The sequence below is a fragment of the Mycteria americana genome, chromosome 2 (genome assembly GCF_035582795.1).
Source record: "Mycteria americana isolate JAX WOST 10 ecotype Jacksonville Zoo and Gardens chromosome 2, USCA_MyAme_1.0, whole genome shotgun sequence".
NCBI lineage: Eukaryota > Metazoa > Chordata > Aves > Ciconiiformes > Ciconiidae > Mycteria > Mycteria americana.
In genome coordinates, this window is record NC_134366.1 from 121,467,539 (window position 1) to 121,490,965 (window position 23,427).

Below are 23,427 nucleotides of genomic sequence, written 5' to 3' on the forward strand. Positions count from 1 at the left end.
CTTAGAACAGGATCATATGATTTTAATGCTTTAAGTCTCTATCTTCTCACAGCTTACCAACTAGTGTTTGATTTGACTACCGTTCCACAGTTTTAGTTTGATTCTGTGTGACAGAATTAAGGCAATTACCATACAAAGGCCACAGAGAAATAAACTGTATGATGTCTTATAAATACCTGCCAAGTTATTTTCAAATTCGATTTATCAAGTCCAGGCCCAGAAACTCCTAGGGAATTTACACACACAGATGTCACTGTCTGAACCTGATTTCCATACTGATCTGTAATCATTACATCTGTAAAAAAAGATTATGATGAACAAAATGATTATTAAGATGTCTACCTCAGCAACTGCTTTAATGAAACAACATATGGAATATAAATGTATACAATAGACACACAATATAGAGAAAATTTACATGAGTATCACTGAATCACAGAGTGGCTGAGGTTGGAAGGGACTTCTGGAGGTCACCTGGTCCAACCCCCCTGCTCAAGCAGGACCACCTAGAGCCGGTTGCCCAGGACTGTGTCCAGATGGCTTTTGAATATCTCCAAGGATGGAGACTCCGGAATCTCTCTGGGCAACCTGTGCCAGTGCTCAGTCACCCTCACAGTGAAAAAGTGTTTCCTGATGTTCAGAGGGAACCTCCTGTGTTTCAGTGTGTGCCCATTGCCTCTGGTCCTGTCACTGGGCACCACTGAAAAGAGCCTGGCTCTGTCTTCTTTACACCCTCTCTTCAGGTATTTATATACATTGACAAGATCCCCCCATCTTGAGGGTATTAAAAAATGTATCTATATAGTCATATGACATATTTGTGCTTCCCACTTTTTTTTTAATAAAAAGATTATTTCTTGCTATAAAGTTAAAAGAAAAAAAATCTTAAAATTGAAAGCTGTTTTTCAACCTGTTAGTTTGTCCTATGTGCTTTTCTTCACTCACACACAAGCTTTTAATGTCCCAAAATACTGTAAGAATTTTTAATTTCTTACTATGCCACATAGCAACTGTGTTCAGAAACTGAAGGAGAATGAGAAGACTGATCCCTAACATGTCTTCCTCTTAGGTTAAAGTTAACCTTAAAATGTTTCACTTTGAAGTCCATGCCTTTGAAATAGTCTGAATGCTGTTATGGCCTGTAAGATTTCAGAATATACGAACTAAACAAAATTTTACAAACAATTTGAACTCAGTGTGATGAATATCCCAATGTACAAACTAAGAGGCAAATTTCATCAGAGAGTAACTCCAGAACTGTATGGCAATTAGAGAAGTCTGATCATCCTTCCATGAATTAGAATGTAAACCTGTTTTTTATATTAAAATAGTTTAAGGTAACTCACTCTTGATGACATCTGTATACATAACAGGCTAATAAACTGCAAAGAAAAAGAAACATATCTTACAAGAAATTGAAGAAAATACTCACCAATTTCACTTTGTAGTTCTTCACCCATCTGCAGTGTGTTTGGTCCTTTTAATTTACATTTAATGTGTCTGGGTTCATCAGGAAGTGGTCTAAGTCAACATATGAAAATTGACTTACAATCATTCTCATGAAGGTAATCACTTATAACAGCAGGCATGATAAAGCATACAGCAGTTACCACACATTTGCGACTAGAATTTTTTTTTTTTTTTATTTTATCCTTGCATATATTTAGAGGATCAAGCCTCACGTTCACACAAGTCACATAGTAGCTTTCACCTCAACCTTATTGCAGGAGCTTATCAGACACTACTTACATAACAAACCACAGCAATGTTATGGGATTTTACCTTATCTGTAATAACTTGCCTACCAGTATTTTACCATAGATCAGATCATTAGCCAGATAAAGCAGAATTCAAGTTTGGAGTATTTTAAATCTTGAAAAAACCATCCCCAACACCTCTAAGCCAAAGTAACATACAACTGTCTACATATTAAAATACATCTATTACTGTAAAACCAATTATAATATCAACATTAATCCCGATATGTACATACAAAGGTATCACAGCCTCCCTTGCTACAAAAATATTTGCTGACTTCTTAAGGACCTGATTACAACTAACATAGCTTAAAATTTTTAGTGATACAGTTTTTTCTTAAAAGCAAACCAAAACCAGAGCACATTACAAAAATTATGGAGAAGATGAACAACTATAAAAAAAAGAAAAATCAGATTTCCATTTCCTCTTTTGCTATGATAAAGCAGAAGTCATCAGCCTAAACTATGCCTAACACTAGCCTCTTAAAAATACTTTCTAGGGTGCTTTTAAACAATCTCAGCCTTTCCTTCCATTTACTTGATGAAGGTTTAACATATGTTATGTGCTGGCTCCCCAAACATGTAAGTTATTTAAGATTTAAAAGTTATCCAACACAATGTTTTTTACTCCTTTTGTGTGTTCTAAGCTAAAAATTACATTGAGATGTTTTAAAAATCCCATTAGAACGACCTCCAGTTAATTTTTATGACACCTAGAATAGAATAACCCCTACATAGAAGTTCCCTGATCTGAGACTGCTTTCCAATGACAAGGAAAAATGTATTAAAAATATTCAATAAATCAATCCACTGTTCTACTTCCTTTCAAGAAGACAGGTATTAATTCAGTCTGCTTTTCTGCTCTTCTTAAAACAGAAAATACTACTTAACTGAAAATTTTTCTGTCTCTTGACAGTGCTGCATCATGGACAGCTTTTTACAAGCTTTATGCTCCCAATATTTTAAAGAATTTTAATGCTTGGTCATGTAATTTTTTTTATACTGCAGATCTGTGAAATGTCTAATTGCTGCAAATTTACCCCTGGCATCAGTGTGCTGTGAACTAGTTACTTAATTTTAACCTATTAAGAACACATGAAATACACTAAAGTCATTTAGAATCAGATTCATCTTGACAAACTTTATAAAGATATAATAAGTAGAGCTAGCTGCCTAGACTCACTAAGAGTCACAAACAGGCAATTTTAAAGTTCAATTTATAGCCTGTCACTTTTGACTGAGACACAGGCATCCAGCATTTGGCTGGATAAATACTATCTTTAGCTTCAAAGTAATAACCTCTGTACAGGTAACAATTTCATAGCGATATTTCTCTTTGGTAACCAGTGACCTGACCCTTCAGTAAAACTAGTTATTCTATAAGCTAATGTTTACTGAAAGTTTTCGAAGATAGCAATAATATTCTTCAGTGTATGTATACTTACAAAAGCGATCATAGGGCTGGATACAAACAGATCATGAGGGAGTCTTTCACATAGGTAACGTTCTCATCTGCAAACAATTTGCATAAAAACCCCTACCGACCCAACCAAACCTACATTCCCCTGTTAATTTGCCAACTGCTTTCATTACTTCAGCTTCTGTAGAAAGATTTTTTTTACCCCGAAGTACAGATCTACAATCCTTTGCCACCAATGTAATTCATAAAAAAGTATTTCAAATGAACAAACCTGACTGTGAACGCACTCTCCAAAGACACATGGTCATCAAGATAAGTAATTAGACAGTAACGTACATCTTTTACTGATGTTGGTACTTTCACATCAGGTAATAATCCCTGAATCAACTGTTCTCTGTTAATTCTAGGTGTCCAGTTAACCTAAAATTAAAATTTCTTAAATTAATCAAAAGCTAAATTATTAATGACTAGCTACATAATACATCTGTGGTCATTCTAAATATGCTGAAGTAACATTAAGGCAATAGATGCCTTCAATGGAAAGCCTGTGCATTTCCCAACAGTAACCAATGCTATCTTCCCAAATACAGAAAATTACTCTCAAAAAACCCCAAACAAAACAAACATTAAGTTCCTCTCATTTATCTGGAGTTAGGAAAGATCTGATTCTGGAAAACCTCACCAAAAAAGGTGTCACATATTTGGTGAAGCTCTACCTTTGTACTAGGCTCCACATATGTACACAGACAGAGGGATAAGATAGGTAAGCAAATCTTCATGAAGGAACGTGCCTATTCAAGGTTCCTAAGTGTTGGGAAAACCCCAGATCTGAAGAATTATACCTATGTCAGAATTATTTTATTGTGTTTAGAAGCACTGGAAATTACTAACCTGCTTTTCATAATACTACCCTGAGGCATTATTTAACATTTCATTAAATGTCTTTATCTCATTAAGGACACAGTTTTAATAAAATTATTTTTAAAAATTTATTAAGCAGAGAGTGAAGTTCCCATGTTTAATAACACAGTCTTAAGGAATATTATTTCGTAGTCTGATGTCTATGGATTTTAGAGAATCACCATTGTATCTCTCCCCCATATTATGCTGCTGTTTACTGAAAAGTACTTGCCTTGATTTTTTCTGCCACAGCTGGAGTTATGTGTATCTCCCTTTCTCCTTCATCATACATCTGAAATATAAGGTTGTGCATGACATCGCCAGCAACCCAATTAATTTCATCCTGATGTTTAATTTGAATAGCTTTTTGTCCGTCCATACTTAAGACTTGTAGTCTTGCCACATGACTGCTAGGAAGAAGTTTAATAATCTTTTCCACTGGTGGTACATCTTTACAACTCTATACATGGGAAAAAAAAAGATAAATAATTAAGATATTAAATATACATATATGCATAAATATCACCCCATAATAGCCTACGGCACTACTTTGGATTACCAGGTGTGACCAGGCATCCAAACATGAAATCAGCTTGACTTGTCAGAAGTAAATCAAAAGGATATGCCAGAATACTTACAATTTTTAACTGGTGCTAGAATTGATGCTAGCTATTTAGAAAATGTTTTCTATTCCAAAAGTACTGTGTTATACAATTTACAAAATACTTCTTAAGAGTAATCATAAGTATCCTTTCACATAGGTCATCTTGCCATATTAGTATTTGTTTACACATTTTTCAGGATAAAACACCACAGGTCTTATTTTCTCCAACAGTGTGTCTCTCTTGACTACCAGAGAACTGGGATGTTCAACAGCATTTCAAAAATTCAAACCTCAAGAGCTTTAAGACTGAAGTGCTACAAAAGCTATTGACTTTTAACCTTTGAAAAAATGCATCCTTCTTCACTAAAGTTTTGGGAAACATGTTGCTATACCTATTCTGGCTCTAAATGTTTATGCAATGAAGACAATTTGTCAGAAGGATCCAGGGAGTAAAAAGGGGAAGAAAAATCCCAGAAATAATGCCTATTTCTGAAACACTTCAGGGATTTCACAAATGAAGAATAAAAGGTGAAGAAAAAATGGAAAAAATTCTTTGCCTTTTTATGCTTTCCCAGAAAGGAAAAAGGGCAGCCACCTGATTATCAGGCTTATGGTAACTCAACAGTAACTTTTGGGGGTTAAGTTGATTCATAAAAGACTTCAGTACACTAGCAAGACAGTACAATAAACTGTTTTCAATCTTTTGTTCATCCAAACATCCCAATCAATACTTACAGGTATTTCAATCCTTGCTTTCAGCATCTGGTCTTTCTTGATATTCTGTACATGTATAACTGGACCAGTTAAAATGTTTGTTCCTGCATTACTGCAGTCCACAGAATACACAGGAAGGTTTGAAGCACCTACAAACTATTTAAAATGTAAAATGAAATGTCACGTTTCTTTTACAGAACTACTAGGATTATTCCAGAAATTATTATTTGTACCAGTCCAAATATATAAAGCATTATTTACAGATAACTTTGATAGATTTCAATTTTCCAGAAGCCTGCAAGATCAATACCTGTATTTTTTTGCAGGTGATGAGATGTGTGGGAGAAAGGAAGAAGTTATAGAAGTAAAATTTACTATCTATTCAACAGTTTTGTATTAACCCATAAACAGTAGTCTCTTTTGCCATTATGGCAATAAATTCAAGTAAGTTGTTAAATGAACCTCCTTTTTATTAATTTTCTAAAAGTCACACATTAAACAGAATTTAAATATCAAGTTCAACATGTCATCATACTACTGCAGACCCCGTCTACAGCAAGAGAATGTATGCATACAAAGTGTAAATGGAATGCAGGCTATTTTGCAGTGGGAAAACATATTTTTCTTTCTTCACCTGTTCTTGCTGGAAGACTGATTTCACTAGAATTGGAAAAGTCAGTTTCTTGAGTTAAAAATACTAGGTCCAAAAGGGCAAAAGTTTTTTTACTTCTAAAAGCCACAGTAACACCTGCATTCCCTTCTGAACTTAGATAAGTGCTTATGATAATAGTCTTATCTAATATTATTTTTAGGCACTAGACTTGCATTTTCGTCTTTAAAAAAAAAATCATAAAAAAGCAAGCTGTATGAAGTTTCTTTCCTGAACAAATTTTAGCACTGTATATGGCAAATAGGACCTAAAATACCTTAAAATTGTAGCTATATATCCTCACATAATTTTTTTTTCTTCCATTTCTAAGGCCAGGTTCCTCTGATTCTGAAATTTACTGAATGACTCATAATAGATGAGGCAAGAGAGTCACAGTTATGGCTACCAAACTACAGAAACTCCAAAAGCATTATTGAAGATAATAAATTCTATCTAGATGCCAAAATAGGCTCTTCTCCCAGCCCTTTAAAAAGCAAGTATCAAAATCCTTATGACACATAATAAAATGCAGGTTACCTTACAATGAACTACCAACTTTGGCTGTGCTGTTATATTTCCTGATTCATCCAGTACTTCAACCTGAAAGGGGAAAGCTGTACCATTTTCAATCTTCAGAATTTCAGAATCTGGTTTTACTTTCAGTTGACGAGGAGGGCCTGTAAAAATGTACAATTACAGAACAGTGGTTATATTTTAGATAACTTGTGAGACACTGGATTTCAGTTTTTGCTATCTCAAAAAGTTTTTAAAGCCAAGCTACCAAGATATTTGTGGTAACAAACCATTTACACCAATTCAAGTGTATTGGTTTATGCCAAGAAGTTCCACACACTTCCTGTCCTTCAATACATACCACCTGACAATCTTTTGAATGAATTCAGTAAGGAATAGTTAGACAAACATGATGAACTTGAGCATATACCAGGTATAAACACATGATATAGTGCTATTTACATACTATACAGATTCACATTCATCAAAAAGAAACTTGGAGCTTTCTCCTGACATGTTAAAACCAAAGATATTAATGTGGAGATATCTGATCAATCATGACGTGCAGCAGTTTAATTACCAAAGCCACCACAGCCACAACTTGCATGCAAAGAAAAGCAAAAGAAAATTTTGTTGGCATTATTTAGATAGTACAGTGAAGCTATTCAAGGAAGTCTACCCCCTGGAACATATAATTATTTTTCAGTTTTAAAAAAGAGAAGTAAGTAATAGATTACTATGAAAAGACAAGTTCTGAAGGAACAAAGAAGGCCATTTTTTAGAAACATCCTTTATGCATCATTCATTAAAACTTCCATTTCAAACTCACTGGTTGAAGAACAGGAAGACTGAAATAGCTTTTATTCACTCCTTCCTCAAAAAAACAGCTTTAAAAGCCAAGGATAAGTCCAATGAGAAGAAAGAGGTAGTGATGCATCTCTACACTGCCAAAAGCAAAAGATTCTAATGAAGGATAGAAGTTGCCTTCAGCCCAAGGTAAGTAACTAAGCAATACACAATACAATCTGTCTCAAGTCAGATCGTTCCACTCCATTTTCTACATGAAGCCTTAACTCCTCAAAATATAAAGAATAATGGAATAAACTGTATACTGTTGGTCTAACAAAGCTTGAAGTACACAATTTCTCTGCAAAATGAGACGGGAAAGCCTGAAGTTTGGTAATCTCGGAGGACAAAAATCAGCCTTCAAACTATACCTTATCTCCCAAATCCAGAAAACCCCAGGTAACCAGGGATAACAGGTATCATATAAAGGAATCCTCATATCAAGACATCCACAAAACATGAAATTCTGGTCAGGGAGGTGTACTTACAGACTTCTATATTCCTCTCTTGCACTATGATAAAGTCAACCCGTAACACTAAAAATTTCAGACACAATCCCAACTGCCAAAGCATCCCCCCTTTGCTGGGGTAAGAAACTGAATGAGCACTTACTCATTCATAAGATGTTTTCTACAGGGAGAACAGGTCAATGCAGATTAGTACAAGTCAAAGGGCTTAATGCTGAAGAAAATCAAGAAGATAAGAAATTCATTCATTCAATGGTGCTAGGTTAGAAAAAGATTTAAAATAATTTAAAAAAAAGAGAAAAATCAGTCTCAAGTAAGAAGACAAATTCCAGCTGCTAGAAAAACAGCCAAGATTGGGCTGTGAGTTTGATGTTGTTCCTGCCAAGAATGACATGCTCTTAGCTTTATTTAGTTGCAGTCATCATTTGGATGAGCTAGAGTATCCTTTTTTATGCCTCACTAAATATTTTACCTTCTTGGGAAAAGAAGCATTTCATTAATAGTGTCAGAATAAAGTTCGACAGAAATTCACTAAATATTTTAAGGATACTTACCAGGCTGCAATCTTATTTTAAAGATTTGTGTGTCTTCTTTCAAACCAGGAAGAGTAACCTTCAGATTAAAGTTCTAATGAAAAGAATATTTTAAATATTAACCTTAAACAAAAACAGATCATAAATTATCTCACATAGTCATGTCAATTCATATATATGTAAATTTCAGAAGTCTATCCAAATATTCTTGCACTGCTACATAAATCAAGATCTTTTTCCTGTACTAAAATCTGTCTTTTTCATGTTATTATTCCCAGAGATGTTCACTCCAGGATTTGCATTTTAAACTACATGGTTCTGAAACGATTAAAAGCAGCTATCATAACTTGTGGTTTCCTGCTTAGAGGCTGCTTTAGCGGGGAAAAAGATGTATCAGTTCAAAAAAAGTAGTTTTAAAGAAAGGGTCTGCAAGTTCTGTGTTCATTATTCCTTAGCTAATTGCCTGAAGCAAGGCACCACAATTACTATCCATCTCATCTTTGAATAAGGCCATAAGAAAAACAACTGCTGTAGAACCGCATCACTAAAACTGATTTTCACATTAAAATCAGGGAATGAAGCAGTCTAATCAATAATCTTAAGAGCTCCAACTTCAAAAAACTAGTTGCACTGCAGATATGTGAATTTCATATTTTATATATTTGATATTTGAGAATATTTAGTTGCAATTCACGAATTCTCATTTTTACACGTTCAGAAATGCTGCCTCTGTAAAGGTTTAGTTTCATAATCCTGGCTTATGCCCTTCCCATGCCTGACAGGGTATGTGCAACATTAACACCTTGTAGATTGGATGAAAACAATCAGGCAATTCTTCTGGTTTGATGGGTGAGAGAAGCAGAAAGTGCAATGAGGCCTGGGCAGGTGCATCACAACTGCAGCCACATCAAACACATGAGCTCCCCAGCTGATGGCTGGTCACACAGCTGCATGAAAACTCTGACCAGCCAGCCAAGCATACTGGTCTGCCTGCAAGCCAAGCAGCACATATCAGCTGGAGCCCCATTAAACAAAATGGTGAATCATGAGAAAAGGGGACGGCAAAATATACTAAAGTTACATGTTGGGACACTGGGGTGGGGGGAGGAAGAGAGAGGAAAAAAAAAGGGGAAAAAGAAGGGGAAAAAAAAGTAGGAAATAAAAACATAGGAAACCAGTATAGCTGATAGCTGCCATTTAATGTAAGTTGAATTCTTCAGCTGTTCTTTCAATCAAGCTTTGTATTCATGCACTAGACACTCCTCCTATGCTCCCCTTCTTTTAGTTCCAACCCCTTTTCTGCACTACTAATTTTTTACTTAATACTCTCTTCTTAATACTGCACTATTTTCTACCTCTAATTAATCAGTTTACATCTTTAACTTCATTCCTTTTAATCTTTCAACATCTGTGTCCTCTAGGGAATTTCTTTTCCCTTATCCTTCATGATCCCTTTATCTACTTTCCTTTTGCTTTCAAGTCTCCTTCTATGTATACTGCAGTACTTTAAAATGAAAAGAATAATAAAGACTGAATTCAAAATCCTGTAAGGGAGCATTCTTCTTTATATTGCTTACACACTTGTCTTAAAATTTTCTCTTTGATTTCACCCACAATCAAAACATACTTCTCGCCGTCTTGACTCGTTTGTGTGGAATTAAATCAGTGACTACAGAAGTAAATGAAGTCTGCTTTCTCTTTCTTCTCTATCAGTGCTTCCTTCATTGACAACTGATATTCTATATTTCCTATCTCAATCAAGTTTCTCTTCTCCATTTGGCATGATTATTCCTTCGACATTTTTTTTTCCTTACTCCTTTCTCTGAAAAACATCAACTTTAATTTTTTCCATGCTCTCCATTTCTTCCTTTTTGTTCTCTCATTCACTTTCTCCTTCTAAATTCTTTCCACAATCCTATTACTAGCTGTTTCTCTGAGATGTTAGCTGTTCTGCTACCATTTCAAAATCAACTTTTAAGGTGCTGAAAATTCCTCCAATGTTCTTCTCTGCTTCTTATGTTAAATTAAGCACTGAAAATTACACTGCATTTACGTTTTAGAATTATCTGTTGTTTTTAGTCTGTTGTCCCACCATCCTGCTTTTTGCCATTATTTTTCATTACCATCTTAAACAGTCCTTTTTTCATATAAATTACAACTGCTACTTTCAGTGCCAGTTCCTGTATTGCCTCCAACATTTTATGCAATTAAGCAACGTGAGAAAATAACACCCCTTCTTTTCCATTATTATGGTATGGTATTATTTCTGTACTGCAAGTTCCTTAAATGACTCTTGGTCTTGCCCCTCACCAAATCTATGCCTTGCCACAGCCTGGCACTTTTGCTCCTACACGATTTATTTCCCATAATCCACCTCTATCTTCTGTCATTATTCTTGCCCTTCACCTTAAATTCTGAGCTTTACCTACAAAATGTATTACATTCAACACCCTCCAGTTTTCAATAAGCAGATATATGCTCCCTCTTCTCTTTACACACCTTTCCACCAGCAACATTATTTGCTTTTTTCTAAGCAACAATAGCAACAGTATAATGAGGTATCTTCAGCTACCCCAGTTCCTAGCTTTGTCTTTACTATGCTAGACTGCAAGACTAAATGAAATGATTAGGACCTGGTTAAAATACTGTGTAATTATGCCATATATGTGATTTTAAAATTATTTTTTTAAATATTCCAATCTGTATTTATCAGAAGCATTAAGATCTGTTTTATGAAAGAAATCTTTTTACCATGTAACATATGTTTTTGTTTTTACAGTAAATTAGCAGCTTGATTAGGTGCTGAGAATCCATCAGTTACAGGTTGGATTTGGATGACATATATTTGCTACAGAAGCGTAAACAGCATTTTGGAAACATCTAGAGAAGCTCAAGCAGTTACCACTCGTATTACCTATTACTACTCATCACCTCAACTACAATAATGAAATATTTCAGTGCTTCCTATGCTATTTCAGTGCAAAAGTCACCAGGATGACTTGGCTTAAACCAATTTCAGCACTAGTTTAAACTAAGAGAGCTGATTTAGCATGCTGGGTACACTCTACCACACCCCCATGTGTTGCTCAGCCCCGTCCCAGCAGCTAACAGAGTGAAGCTGTGGGAAAGACAAATTGCTCCAGGTAGAGCTATAAGAGATCATTTGAAAATATCCCAAGAAATATCTGTAGTCATTAGTGTAGACCAAACTTGGATAAAACTATGTGACAAACCATTTTACACAAAAATTATTTGCTCTGTGGTTTTTTTTTTTTATATATATGTTACTTGAGGTTTATTCATTAGCCTACCTTGCCCTGGCAACTATTTACACAGCCTTTAGCAGTGACACCCTTAATGATGCACTTTGTTCCCACAGTTATTTCTTCATACTGCAGTGTCAATCCACTAGAAAAATACATAGAAAACAAAACAGAATCAATTTAAAAATAAACACAGTGTTTTAATATACAAGATAACTTTCAGATATTGTTACAGAAATAAAAGCAAAAATGCCAGTTAATTTATGTGAAAAGTATCCACTATACCACTCGGACAAACCCCAAAGAATTACTATATTAAAGTCACATGAAGAAAGGACAAAAGAGATTGTTGAATTACCTAGCTTCAAGAATTGGTTTAATGTCAGTTGTCAACTGTGTTGCATGACCAAATTCATCCTGCAATTCCAAAGGAATATTAAAAGGTACTCCAACTCGAAAAGGAAGCTCCAAAAGACCCACTGAAAATTTCTCTGGTTTGCCCTCTAAGAGAAAAGAAGAATATATTTTTAGAAGGAATTATGTGTGTTCATTGGCTTTTTCTTAATTAAGGTTGCAGTTCAATCAAGTGGCTTTCAGCCTCAAAGTAAATAGGCTGTTCAGAATATTGTTGTAACCAAAATCATGGTTTATTGATTGATCCTTTTTTTAACTTACACTAACATAAAAACAATAGTTAAAGCACAATAGCAGTAGACTACGGTATAAGAAACATAACAGGACACCAAAACTTCCTAAGTACTTAGAACATCAATACAGCACCTGAAAGTGGACACGTTCCTTGCGGACAGCTTTTCTTAAACATTTGATTGCTTTAATTCTGTTAAAATAAAATCATTTATGCAACAAAACATTTTTGTTCTACAACTATCCCAAATTTGAGAGATAAAGATGAGTAATGACGAGTATTTGAAAAAGAAACATGAGTGCACCCTTCCTGTGAAATCTGGCCCTGTTAGACTGCTTCCAATTAGGCACTAAAAAATGAGACCAAACAGAGCAGTACAAATGAGAGCTTATAAATCAGAGTAATGTTTTGTGGAATCAAACTGTCTTGGCCAAGTGGCCTTTGAAAAAAGAAGCAATACAGTGCTGAGCTAAATGGTAGATAAATATCCTACCAAATTATTCTGGACTCAAGTTAACAACTACTTTCACTACCTACAGGTGTCATTATCAGGGAGCTGCTTTTGCACAAGAGATGTGAAAATCATGGGGAGAGGGAAAATGTTACCTTGTATTGGCCAAAATTATTTATTGGTTACTACAACAACAAAAAGACCTCAACCTTACAGTGTTTACCATTTTATTTACAAGTGAATGATAAAACTGTAAAATGATTTGACAAAATAACAGTAAAAGAACTTCTGCATTGTCAAAGTGATAACTACCAAAAGAATGTGTCTGAACTAAACCCACAAAACTTATAGATGACTTAGGAAGTTCAGTTTTAACTGGCATTTATGATAGTTTTTAAGCTTCCCATGAAGAACTGTAAACACTGAGCAACAACCTGCTGTTAGAGAAATAAAATAATTTGTTTCTCAGACAAAAAAACTATTGATTCCAGTTTCGATTTTAATTCTTCTTTTCTGGATTTTTAGAATCTGTGAAAAGGTCACACAAATGTTAATATTTTGGAATAACGAGTGTGAGGATTTATGGCTGCCTCTGAGACTACACAAAACATTGCAAAAATAAAGACCTGAAATACTCACTTTTCAAGACTGAAGATATTAAAAATGTCAAAATATCTTCTGACTAGACAAAAAAGCAGCAACAGATAGCAAAAGTTGCTTTTGGTACCCCTTGTGTTAAAAGTACCAAACTGTTAGTTCATTAGATTTTTAGAGTGTATATTCCTTTCCGAGGAGATTTGTTCATTTCAATTGTTATTGACGAAAGAACCTTTAACTGAAGGCTGCCATGCTGGGGAAAGCCACAATACTATTGAAAAAGAATTTTTTAAATGGTGAATGCAACTTTGCAACTTTTTTAAGATTCTCTTTTTGTTTTGATAAGGAGATAAAGAAGGAGCAGACAAAGTTAATTTATGTATTCATTCACATAAAAAGATAATTTTTTATTTTCTTTTCTTGGAACTTCACAGAAGTATCTTGAGACTTCAATGCCAGGTTTTCAGACATATGTTTAAATAATTACTCTTTTCAAGTAATGCCAAACATTTTTTCTGTATTATCATATAAGAATACCTCTTTCTATTCTGCCAATAATACTTTTGCAGAAGCTTTTAGAAGAATATGCTACAAAAAATCCTTTTCTGCCTAAAGGGTTTGCATTCAAAGCCTCTAGTTTTGTGGAAAAAATAGGAGGCTACCAAAACCATCTATTTTTTCTTCATCTTCTGGAAACAGATGTTAGCTCTACCTCCCAAACTTGTGATGAAAATATCCATTTTTTAATATTAAATGCAAAAGAAGTATTTTTTTTTGTCTTCCCTCCTCCCCATCCCCCTTGTAGATAAAAGCTCACAGAATGGTTGAGGTTGGAAGGGTTCTCTGGAGGTCATGTTATCCAATGCCCCTGGCTCAAGGAGGGCCACTTAGAGCCAGTTGCCCAGGACCACGTCGAGACAGCTTTTGACTATCCCCAAGAATAGAGACTCCACGACCTCTTGGGCTACCTGTGCCAGTGCCTGGTCACCCTCTCAGTGAAAAAGTGGTTCCTGATGTTTGGAGGGAAGCTCCTCTGTTTCAGTGTGTGGCCACTGCCTCTGGTCCTGTCAATGACACCACAGAAAAGAGCCTCACTCCATCTTCTTTACACTCTCCCTTCAGGTATTTATAGACATTGATATAATCCCCATGAATCTTCTCGAGGCAGAGCAGCCCCACCTCTCCCAGCCTTTCTTCATATGAGAGATGCTCCAGTCCCTTCATCTTCACGACCCTTTGCTGGACTCTCTCCAGTATGTCCATGTCTCTGTGTTGTAACATAATGTACCCAGAACTGGACACAGTACTCCAGTTGTGGCCTCCTCACCAGTGCTGAGTAGAGGGGAAGGATCACCTCCCTCAACCTGCAGGCAACACTCCTCCTAATGCAGCCCAAGACGCTGTTGCTCTTCTTTGCAGCAAGGGCACACTGCTGGCTCACATTCACCCTGTTGTCCACCAGGACCCCGAGGTCCTTTTCTGCAAAGCTGCTTTCCAGTCAGTTGGGCGCCAGCCTGTACTGGTGCATGGCGTTGTTCTTCCAAAGGTGCAGGACTTTGCACTTCCCCTTGCTGAACTTCATGAGGTTCCTATCAGCCCATTTCTCCAGCCTGATGAGGTCCCTGTTGATGGCAGCACAACTCTCTGGTGTATCAGCCACTCTTCCCAGTTTTGTGTCAGCAGCAAACTTGCTGAAGGTACACTCTGTCCCATCATCCAGATCATTAATGAAGACGTTAAACAGGATCGGACCCAGTATTGACCCTATTAACCCCTGGGGTAACCACTAGCTACTGGCTTCCAACCAGACTTCATGCCATTGATCACCACTCTCCAAGTCCAGCCATTCTGCCAGTTGTCAATCCACCTCACTGTCTGCTCATCCAGCCCATACTTCATCAGCTTCTCTGTAAGGATCTTATGGGAGACAGTGCTGAAAGCCTTACTGAAATCTAGGTAGACATCTACTACTCACCCCTCATCTACAAAGCTAGTCATTTCATCACAGAAGGTGAATCCATGCTAACTACTCTTGATGATCTTCTTGCCCTTCATGTGCCTGGAAATGGTTTCCAGGATTAGTTTCTCCATCACCTGCCCAGGGATTGAGATGAAGCTGACTGGCCTGTAGTTCCGTGGGTCCTCCTTCCTGTCCTCTTTGAAGACAGGAGTGACATTTGCTTTCCTCCAATCATCAGGCAGTTCTCCCACTTGCCATGATTATTCAGTTACTGAGAATGGCCTCACACTGACATCAGCCAGCTCCCTCTGCCTCATGTGTGCACACCATCCTGGCCCATGGACTTACATATGACCAGTTTGTTTAAGTATTCCCTGACCTGATCCTCTTCCACCAAGGGTATATCTTCCTTGCTCCAGACCTTCCACTGGTCTCTGGGGCCTGAGATTCCTGAAAATGCTGAAAATGAGGCAAAGAAGGTGCGCAGTATCTCAGCCTTTTCCATGTCCTGTGTCCCCTGCCTCATTCAACACATTTATCCCAGTCATCCTTTTGTCACCTATGTATTTATAGAAACTCATCTTGTTGCCTTTGATATCCCTTGCCAGGGATTCCAGTTTCAATTCCAATTGGACTTTGGCTTTCCTAACCCCATCCCTGCATGCTTGGATAGTGTCTCTGTATTCCTCCCACGTTACCTGTCCCCACTTCCCACCTTCTATATACTTCTTTTTTGTGTTGAGTTTTGCCAGGAGCTCCTTGTTCATCCAGCAGGCCTCCTGGCATTTTTGCCTGACTTGCTATTCATTGGGATGGACTAGACCTGAGCTTGGAGGAGGTGATCTGTGAATACTAACCAGCTTTCTTGGGCCCCCTTTCCATCCAGGGCCTTATCCCATGGAACTCCACCAGACAGATCTTTGAGGAGGCCAAAGTCTTCTCTCCTGAAGTCTGGGGTTGTGAGCTTCCTTTTTTGCCCTCCTTCCTTTCACGATCCTGAACTCTACTATCTCATGGTCACAGCATCCAAGGCTGCCTTCAACCTTCACATCCCCAATGAGCCCCTCCTTCTTTGTGAGTATGAGGTCCAGCAGAGCACCTCTCTTTGTTGGTTCCTCTATTGCTTGAGTCAGGAAGTTGTTGTTGATGCACTTTAGGAACCTCCTCGATTGCTTATGCCCTGCTGTGTTGTCCCTCCAGCAGATATCGGGGTGGCTGAAGTCCCCCACAAAGACCAGGGTCTGCAAACATGATGCTGCTTCTGGCTGACTGTAGAAGGCCTCATCCACTTGTTCTTCTTGGTTAGGTGACCTATAGCAGACACCCACTACAGTGTCATCCATACTGGTTTGCTCTTTAATCCTCACTCATAAGATCTCAGTTGGCTCATCATCCATCCCCAGGCAAAGCTCCATACATTCCAGCTTCTCTTACATAAAAGGCAACTTCACCTCCTTGTCTTCCTGGTCTGTCTTTCCTAAAGAGCCTGTATCTATTGCAACATTCCAGTTATGTGAGCCAACCCACCACATCTCCATGATTCTAGCAAGATCATAGCCCTGCTGTAACTAACTCATCATGTTTATTCCCCATGCTGCATGCACTAGTGTACATGCAGTTCAGAGAGGCACCAAAGCACACCGATTTTCCAGAAATGGTTTTGGCCATTTCTCAATAATGGTGTATTGTAGGGATTTCTTCACATATATGCAAATGCTGGAGGTGAGCCCAATTCAGCCCCATTTTGTTGATTTCGTTGATTTTGTGATTCTTCTGCCACGTCACTCCAGGCTCTTTGCTCATCAACCATGTCCATCACTCCCTCATAGGGCTGCTGGTAACTCTCTTCCTCCCCTGTCATTCCTAGTTTAATTTCAGTTTGGTTTTTGCCACTTCAGAAAAAAGTAAAATCACAGCATGGAAAAGGGGCTGAACAAAACTTTTCCTTTTGAATTGGAGACTGACAGCCAGAGACCAAGAGAAGATCTATTTTTTTAATGTAGGACACAAATTTTTTGATTACTATATACAAGCACACTTACATAAAAGCATGAGTCTTGGTGGTAAGACAGAGCAGGGGATGGGATGTATAATCGATAGTTAGCATATATTTTTGCGAATTACTGTAGCAACTAAATAACAACAGATTTTCTTTAAGATGAATTACGACCTACAGAATCAAAAGTACAGATTTTTTTTTTAAATCCTATGAAATCTCATTTACAGATAACATATTACGCCTTCATAATTTCAAAACGAATTGTGTTTCTTATTTCTGGACAGAAAGCAACTTCAAACTAGTCTACAGCTTTACCCTTTTTCATAAATACATGCCTATTTTCCCTGGAAATTAAGTCTTTTCAGCAAAAAGAAATAAAACTCCTTCAGAGAATCACAGAATCATTTAGGTTGGAAAGGACCTTTAAGATCACCAAGGCCAACCGTTAACCTAGCACTGCCAAGTCCACCACTACACCATGTCCCTAAGCACCACATCTACAAGCCTTTTAAATACCTGCAGTGATGGATAGTGACTCAACCACTTCCCTGGGCAGCCTGTTCCAATGCTTGACAATGCTTTCAGAGAAGAAATTTTTCCTAATATCCAATCTAAACCTCCCCTGCCACAACTTGAGGCCACTTCCTCTTGTCCTATCCCTTGTACTTGGGAGAAGAGACCAACCCCCACCTCTCTACAACCTCCTTTCAAGTAGTTGTAGAGAGCAATAAGGTCTCCCCTCAGCCTCCTTTTCTCCAGGCTAAACAGCCCCAGTTCCCTCAGCCACTCCTCATCAGACTTGTTCTCCAGACCCTTCACCAGCTTCGTTGCCCTTCTTTGGAGACACTCCAGCACCTCCATGTCTTTCTTGTAGTGAGGGGCCCAAAACTGAACACAGTATTCGAGGTGCGGCCTCACCAGTGCCAAGTACAGGGGGACAATCACTTCCCTAGTCCTGCTGGCCACACTATTTCTGATACAAGCCAGGATGCTATTGGCCTTCTTGGCCACCTGGGCACACCGCTGGCTCATATTCAGCTGGCTGTTGACCAACACCCCCAGGTCCTTTTCCTCCAGGCAGCTTTCCAGCCACTCTTCCCCAAGCCTGTAGCATTGCATGGGGTTGCTGTGACCCAAGTGCAGGACCCAGCACTTAGCCTTGTTGAACCTCATACAATTGGCCTTGGACCATTGATCCAGCCTGTCCAGGTCCCTCTGTAGAGCCTTCCTACCCTCAAGCAGATCAACACTCCCACCCAGCTTGGTGTCATCTGCAAACTTACTGAGGATGCACTCGATCCCCTTGTCCAGATCATTGATAAAGATTTTAAACAGAACTGGCCCCAATACAGAGCCCTGGGGAACACCACTTGTGACTGGCCGCCAACTGGATTTAACTCCACTCACCACAACTCTTTGGGCCTGGCCATCCAGCCAGTGTTTTACCCAGTGAAGAGTACGCCCATCCAAGCCATGAGCAACCAGTTTCTCCAGGAGAATGCTGTGGGAAATGGTGTCAAAGGCTTTACTGAAGTCTAGGTAGACAACATCCACAGCCTTCCCCTCATCCACTAAGCAGGTCACCTTGTCATAGAAGGAGATCAGGTTAGTCAAACAGGACCTGCCTTTACATAAACCCTTACTGACTGGGCCTTATCACCTGGCTGTCTTGTATGTGCTGCGTGATGGCACTCAAGATAATCTCCTCCATCATCTTCCCTGGCACCGAGGTCAGACTGACAGGCCTGTAGTTCCCCGGATCCTCCTTCCAGCCCTTCTTGTAGATGGGTATCACATTTGCTAACCCCCAGTCAACTGGGACCTCCCCAGTTATCCAGGACTGCTGATAAAGGATGGAAAGTGGCTTGGTGAGCACTTCTGCCAGCTCCCTCAGTACCCTTGGGTGGATCCCATCTGGACCCATAGACTTGTGTGTGTCTAAGTGGTGTAGCAGGTCGCTAAACGTTTCCCCTTGGATTATGGGGGCTTCATTCTGCTCTCCGTCCCCGTCTTCCAGCTCAGGGGGCTGGGTACCTGGAGAACAACTGGTCTTACTAGTAAAGACTGAGGCAAAACAAGTGTGTCATTAAAAATGGCATCTATCAATTTTCTTGGGAAGATATGATCAGTCACATACTATTTTAGGCCACGTACGTACATACCAGAGTGTATGGCAAGATAGAGTAACATCAGGCATATTTAACAGTATTATTTCTATTCTGGTATTCCAGTATTTTATGATGGTTAATCCAGTAAGTATTTTATGACAGTTAATCCAAAGATACAAACCCATTATAACTGAATGAGAATTTAGTTTTGCATAGGTTTCTTCTTTTAATTAAAAAAAAAAAAAGATACTTCAATCTCAACATGCACGTTTTAAATGCATAACCTGTTTTTGAATGAGTATCTCTCTGTAGTTGACACATGAAAGTTGGACTAATGAATACTAGTTTTATGAAAGAATATTTATGCCAATGGCATGAGGAAAAAGGGTGATTCTAATTAAGTAAAAGTTTATTTTTAGTAAGAACATTTAGGAAAGTTCACATCAGGAAAAAGCTTTTGATTCCGTCAACACTTTATTTTTTCGTAAAACTGACTGTATAGCAGAGCCAAAACATTACAGGTGAGATCAAAACCTATTAGACAAAAAAATTATTTTTTCCTGAAAATACTTCACATTTGACATGCAAATGCTACTTTTCAGTGCTGAAAATTACCTCTCAACTAAAACATGAATAATTTTAATATACAATGAATCAAACTGAAACATTAAAAGTAGAAGAAAATTGGCGTAACTGGAATTCTTACCTATAATAGTAAATTTAAATATTTTAGATGGTAGAGGCCTTCCTGCATAAGTGTCTGCATTACTTTCATTCAATACTACTTGCAGTTTCAAAGTGTAGTTCCCAAGTTTCTGAAGATTTTCTAAACAGAAATACAAATACAGTTAGAAAGCAAAAAGTAAAATTATAAATGAACTGAAAATATTGCATATGTGAACTTACCCATTTTTTTAAACCAGTACGGCCATTTGCCTCCATGCTGACTGATATGGGAAATTATTTCTTTATTGCCAGTAGGTGCTGCAAAACAAACAGTTAGCTACATGTATTTAGATTTTACACCATAATTTTTCAATGATTAATATTATTATCACTTCTAAATCCAATAAATTCAGCTTCACAATTAATCATATTGATCACAGTAAAAAAAAAAAAAGAATTCTCTACCTAATCTCATTTAAATTTAACATTGCTAGCCTCAGACACATCAAACTGAAAGCAGCAGGTTTGTGAAGTTGAGCTTTATTAGCTCTTTGGTTATATATTCCCCGTTAAGTTTGAGCACTTGTAGGCTGTGCACTCCACACTGGCAACTGATCAACTTGACAAATGACCATAACAAATTAGCTTAAATGGGAGTAATGGTAAAAATGTGCAGCTGACTGAACGTATAGTCGAGGAAAAAAGAACATTCCTTTTTTAATCCAAATTATTGTATCTGTCTTTATAAACTCCTCTGCAGCAATAAAAAGAGAACACACTGAAACTTCAAGGCAATTTTTTAGTGACTGGTTCTGTAACCTAAGATAAATACAGGAATAAAGATTTTTTTGTTTGAAACTTCAAGAGGCATTAATATATTTGTTTTTCAAAACATAATTTAGAATAAATACAGAATGTGACTGCAATAAGACTACACAGAATAAAAAAGAAATGCAGTAAAACTATACATTGTTCTATAGCTTAGTACAACTGTTTCAGACCCTGTTCTTCCACCAAATTGCATACATAAGATCAAGTAACAGTTGTCAACTTTCTTAGGTGTATTTCTTTGAATGTATAATTCTGGAATATTGGTTATTAAAATAAATTTTGATTGCGTTTTGTAGTAAGAGCTAATTCAGTTTTCTATATTGGGTTTTTTTCCACCTTTGGTGGTTACTAACACTGAGAAAACAACTTCTCAAGTGAGTGCAGTCTTCCTATTGCAGCGTCAACTGCCACCAAGTTAAACTGAAAGTCTGTATTATGCAAGATGCACACCTTTCTTCTTGTATTGCCCCAATAATAGATAGATAATCTAAGGTGGAAATTTATCTATAGGAAACGAAGAAAGTCTAGTACTTCTGTGAATAGTGATACACAAAAGACGACAATAAAACAAATGGGATCCTGGAAGAGAACAAATGAGAAAACCCTGGCTTTTAAAGGCAGGGCTGTTATATTTTGATGTTCTCTTCTGAAAAAGGAGACAATCATAAAAGCAGTTCTGCACAAGGAAGTTATCAAGTATGTCCAACATTGTTGTTATGGTCTCTGCGATGAAAAACATCCTGACGTTTTATTTGAACAGACTGATTTTTTTATTTCAGTGGAGCCACACGCAAAGATTTAGAACTTTCTTGGGAATTTCTCCATTCTTCCTTTTGGTAGAGGAAAGGCCCTTCAAACACTTTACATTAGTAGTGATTAATGAACTCTCCTCTGTTGTTTTGCTAGAAAGCACCATTAGGACTTCCTAACCACCATGTTCTTTTCTTGACACTTCCATACAAACATATTTATGAATATTATCAGTATCCCTACAATCACTGAGATACAGAAGGCTGCACTTGGTACAAACTGTGTACTTCAAACAGCACAAGGAATTAAGTTTTTATAGACACTATAGGGTTTTGCAAAAAATAGAAACTTGAGGCTAAATTATTAAAATTGGTTGGGTTTCCTCATTCAGAAACAAAAGAGAATTCTCATTCATTGTTGCGGGGTTCTTTTGTTTGTTTGTTTATTGTCTGAAACCTTTTGGAAACAAATCTTCTTCTAGAGACAAAAGGTACCTTTTATTCACAGGATTACTATGGTACCAACGTTTGCTTCTCTTATGAGCAAGGTTTCCACGTATAATATTGTGAAAACAACAGATAACTAAATGTCCCTGCTATGGTATAATATAAATCCATGGAGGGTACAGAAAGAGGAAGAATGGAGTGTCTGTAATTTTGTTTCAAATGACATATTAATAGCCAATAGCCATAGCCTTCCTGAACTGGGAGAATTCAATGGTGCATGCATGAGAGAGAGACAGACGCATCCGAACAGCATCTCCCATTGTGGTTTACAGGAAGAAAGTGGCAAGATAATTGTTTGGTCAGAAGAACAGTCAACTAAGTTCTAAAATAAATACTTCAGTGATGAAAACAGTTTGCTGAAGAGCTCAAAAACCTGAAAAGATGCCTCACTATTGCCACAGCACCTACTCGAGTATTTCAACAGCGGTACCTGCAATTTAATTGAGTCATCAGGAGTGATTTAGAAATAACCTTCTGAGATAGAAATGCTCATTTCTCAGCCTCATCTTAGACAAGAATTACCCAGGCATGACTTTGAAAAAAAATTTCCCAGAACCCAACTTTCCTGGCAGCCCCTTTCCATCAACCCTATCCTGAAATTTTAGAGCACCTTACAGAAACAACCCGCTGATGGCCTGGGAAAAAACCCGACACATCCAAAAGAGCAAAAACTGAGAAAAACCTCACAGCCCTGTTCTCCTGGCAGTCCATGCTTCCCTTTGGCAGACACTTTCCGTAAGCAGGTCTCTTTCTCTTTATCCTACTCTTTCATTTGGTAGCCCCTTTGTGTTCTTGCTCCACCTAGACCCTTCAGCTTTCTCCTTCTCTCAGCTCTAACCCATAACCTCAACCTTATTTTTTGGCCAAACCTCACAAGCCCCACCTCATCATGGCCCAGATAAAAAATTTCTCATATCCCAGCTGTCTTGCCAGCCTTCGCTTCCCTTGTCCAAACCCTGGACAAGGTGCTCTTGCCACGGCCCAGACAAGAAGTTTCTCACGGTCTAGTTCTCCTGCTATCCCACCCTTTCCTTTGGCAGCTCCTTTTGTGCCCACTGGACTGCTCCACTTTATAATTCTCTCAACCCTAATTCAAGCCCTAATTTTGAATTGAACCTTGTATAAGGCTCCCCAGTAACAGGCCAGATAAGAAGGTCTCATAGCTCAACTCTCTTGGCAGTCCACAGTATATTTTGCCAGGTATTCCACTCTTCAAAAGAGAAGAGAAACTTTTTGTACATTATAAG

At 37.7% G+C, this 23,427-nt stretch overlaps 1 protein-coding gene across 1 annotated transcript in view; it reads right to left on the bottom strand.

Moving 5' to 3' along the window:
- Window positions 1–23,427, bottom strand: part of SMCHD1 (structural maintenance of chromosomes flexible hinge domain containing 1) — a 94,009-nt gene that overhangs the window by 33,221 nt on the left and 37,361 nt on the right. The window contains exons 18-28 of the mRNA XM_075494435.1: window positions 20,334–20,411; window positions 20,134–20,253; window positions 12,025–12,169; window positions 11,715–11,811; window positions 8,425–8,497; window positions 6,582–6,721; window positions 5,417–5,551; window positions 4,310–4,537; window positions 3,449–3,597; window positions 1,433–1,521; window positions 177–295 (exon numbers count right to left, since the gene is read on the bottom strand). Coding sequence (XP_075350550.1) covers window positions 177–295; window positions 1,433–1,521; window positions 3,449–3,597; window positions 4,310–4,537; window positions 5,417–5,551; window positions 6,582–6,721; window positions 8,425–8,497; window positions 11,715–11,811; window positions 12,025–12,169; window positions 20,134–20,253; window positions 20,334–20,411 — 1,373 coding nt within the window. The remainder of the gene's footprint in view (window positions 1–176; window positions 296–1,432; window positions 1,522–3,448; window positions 3,598–4,309; window positions 4,538–5,416; window positions 5,552–6,581; window positions 6,722–8,424; window positions 8,498–11,714; window positions 11,812–12,024; window positions 12,170–20,133; window positions 20,254–20,333; window positions 20,412–23,427) is intronic.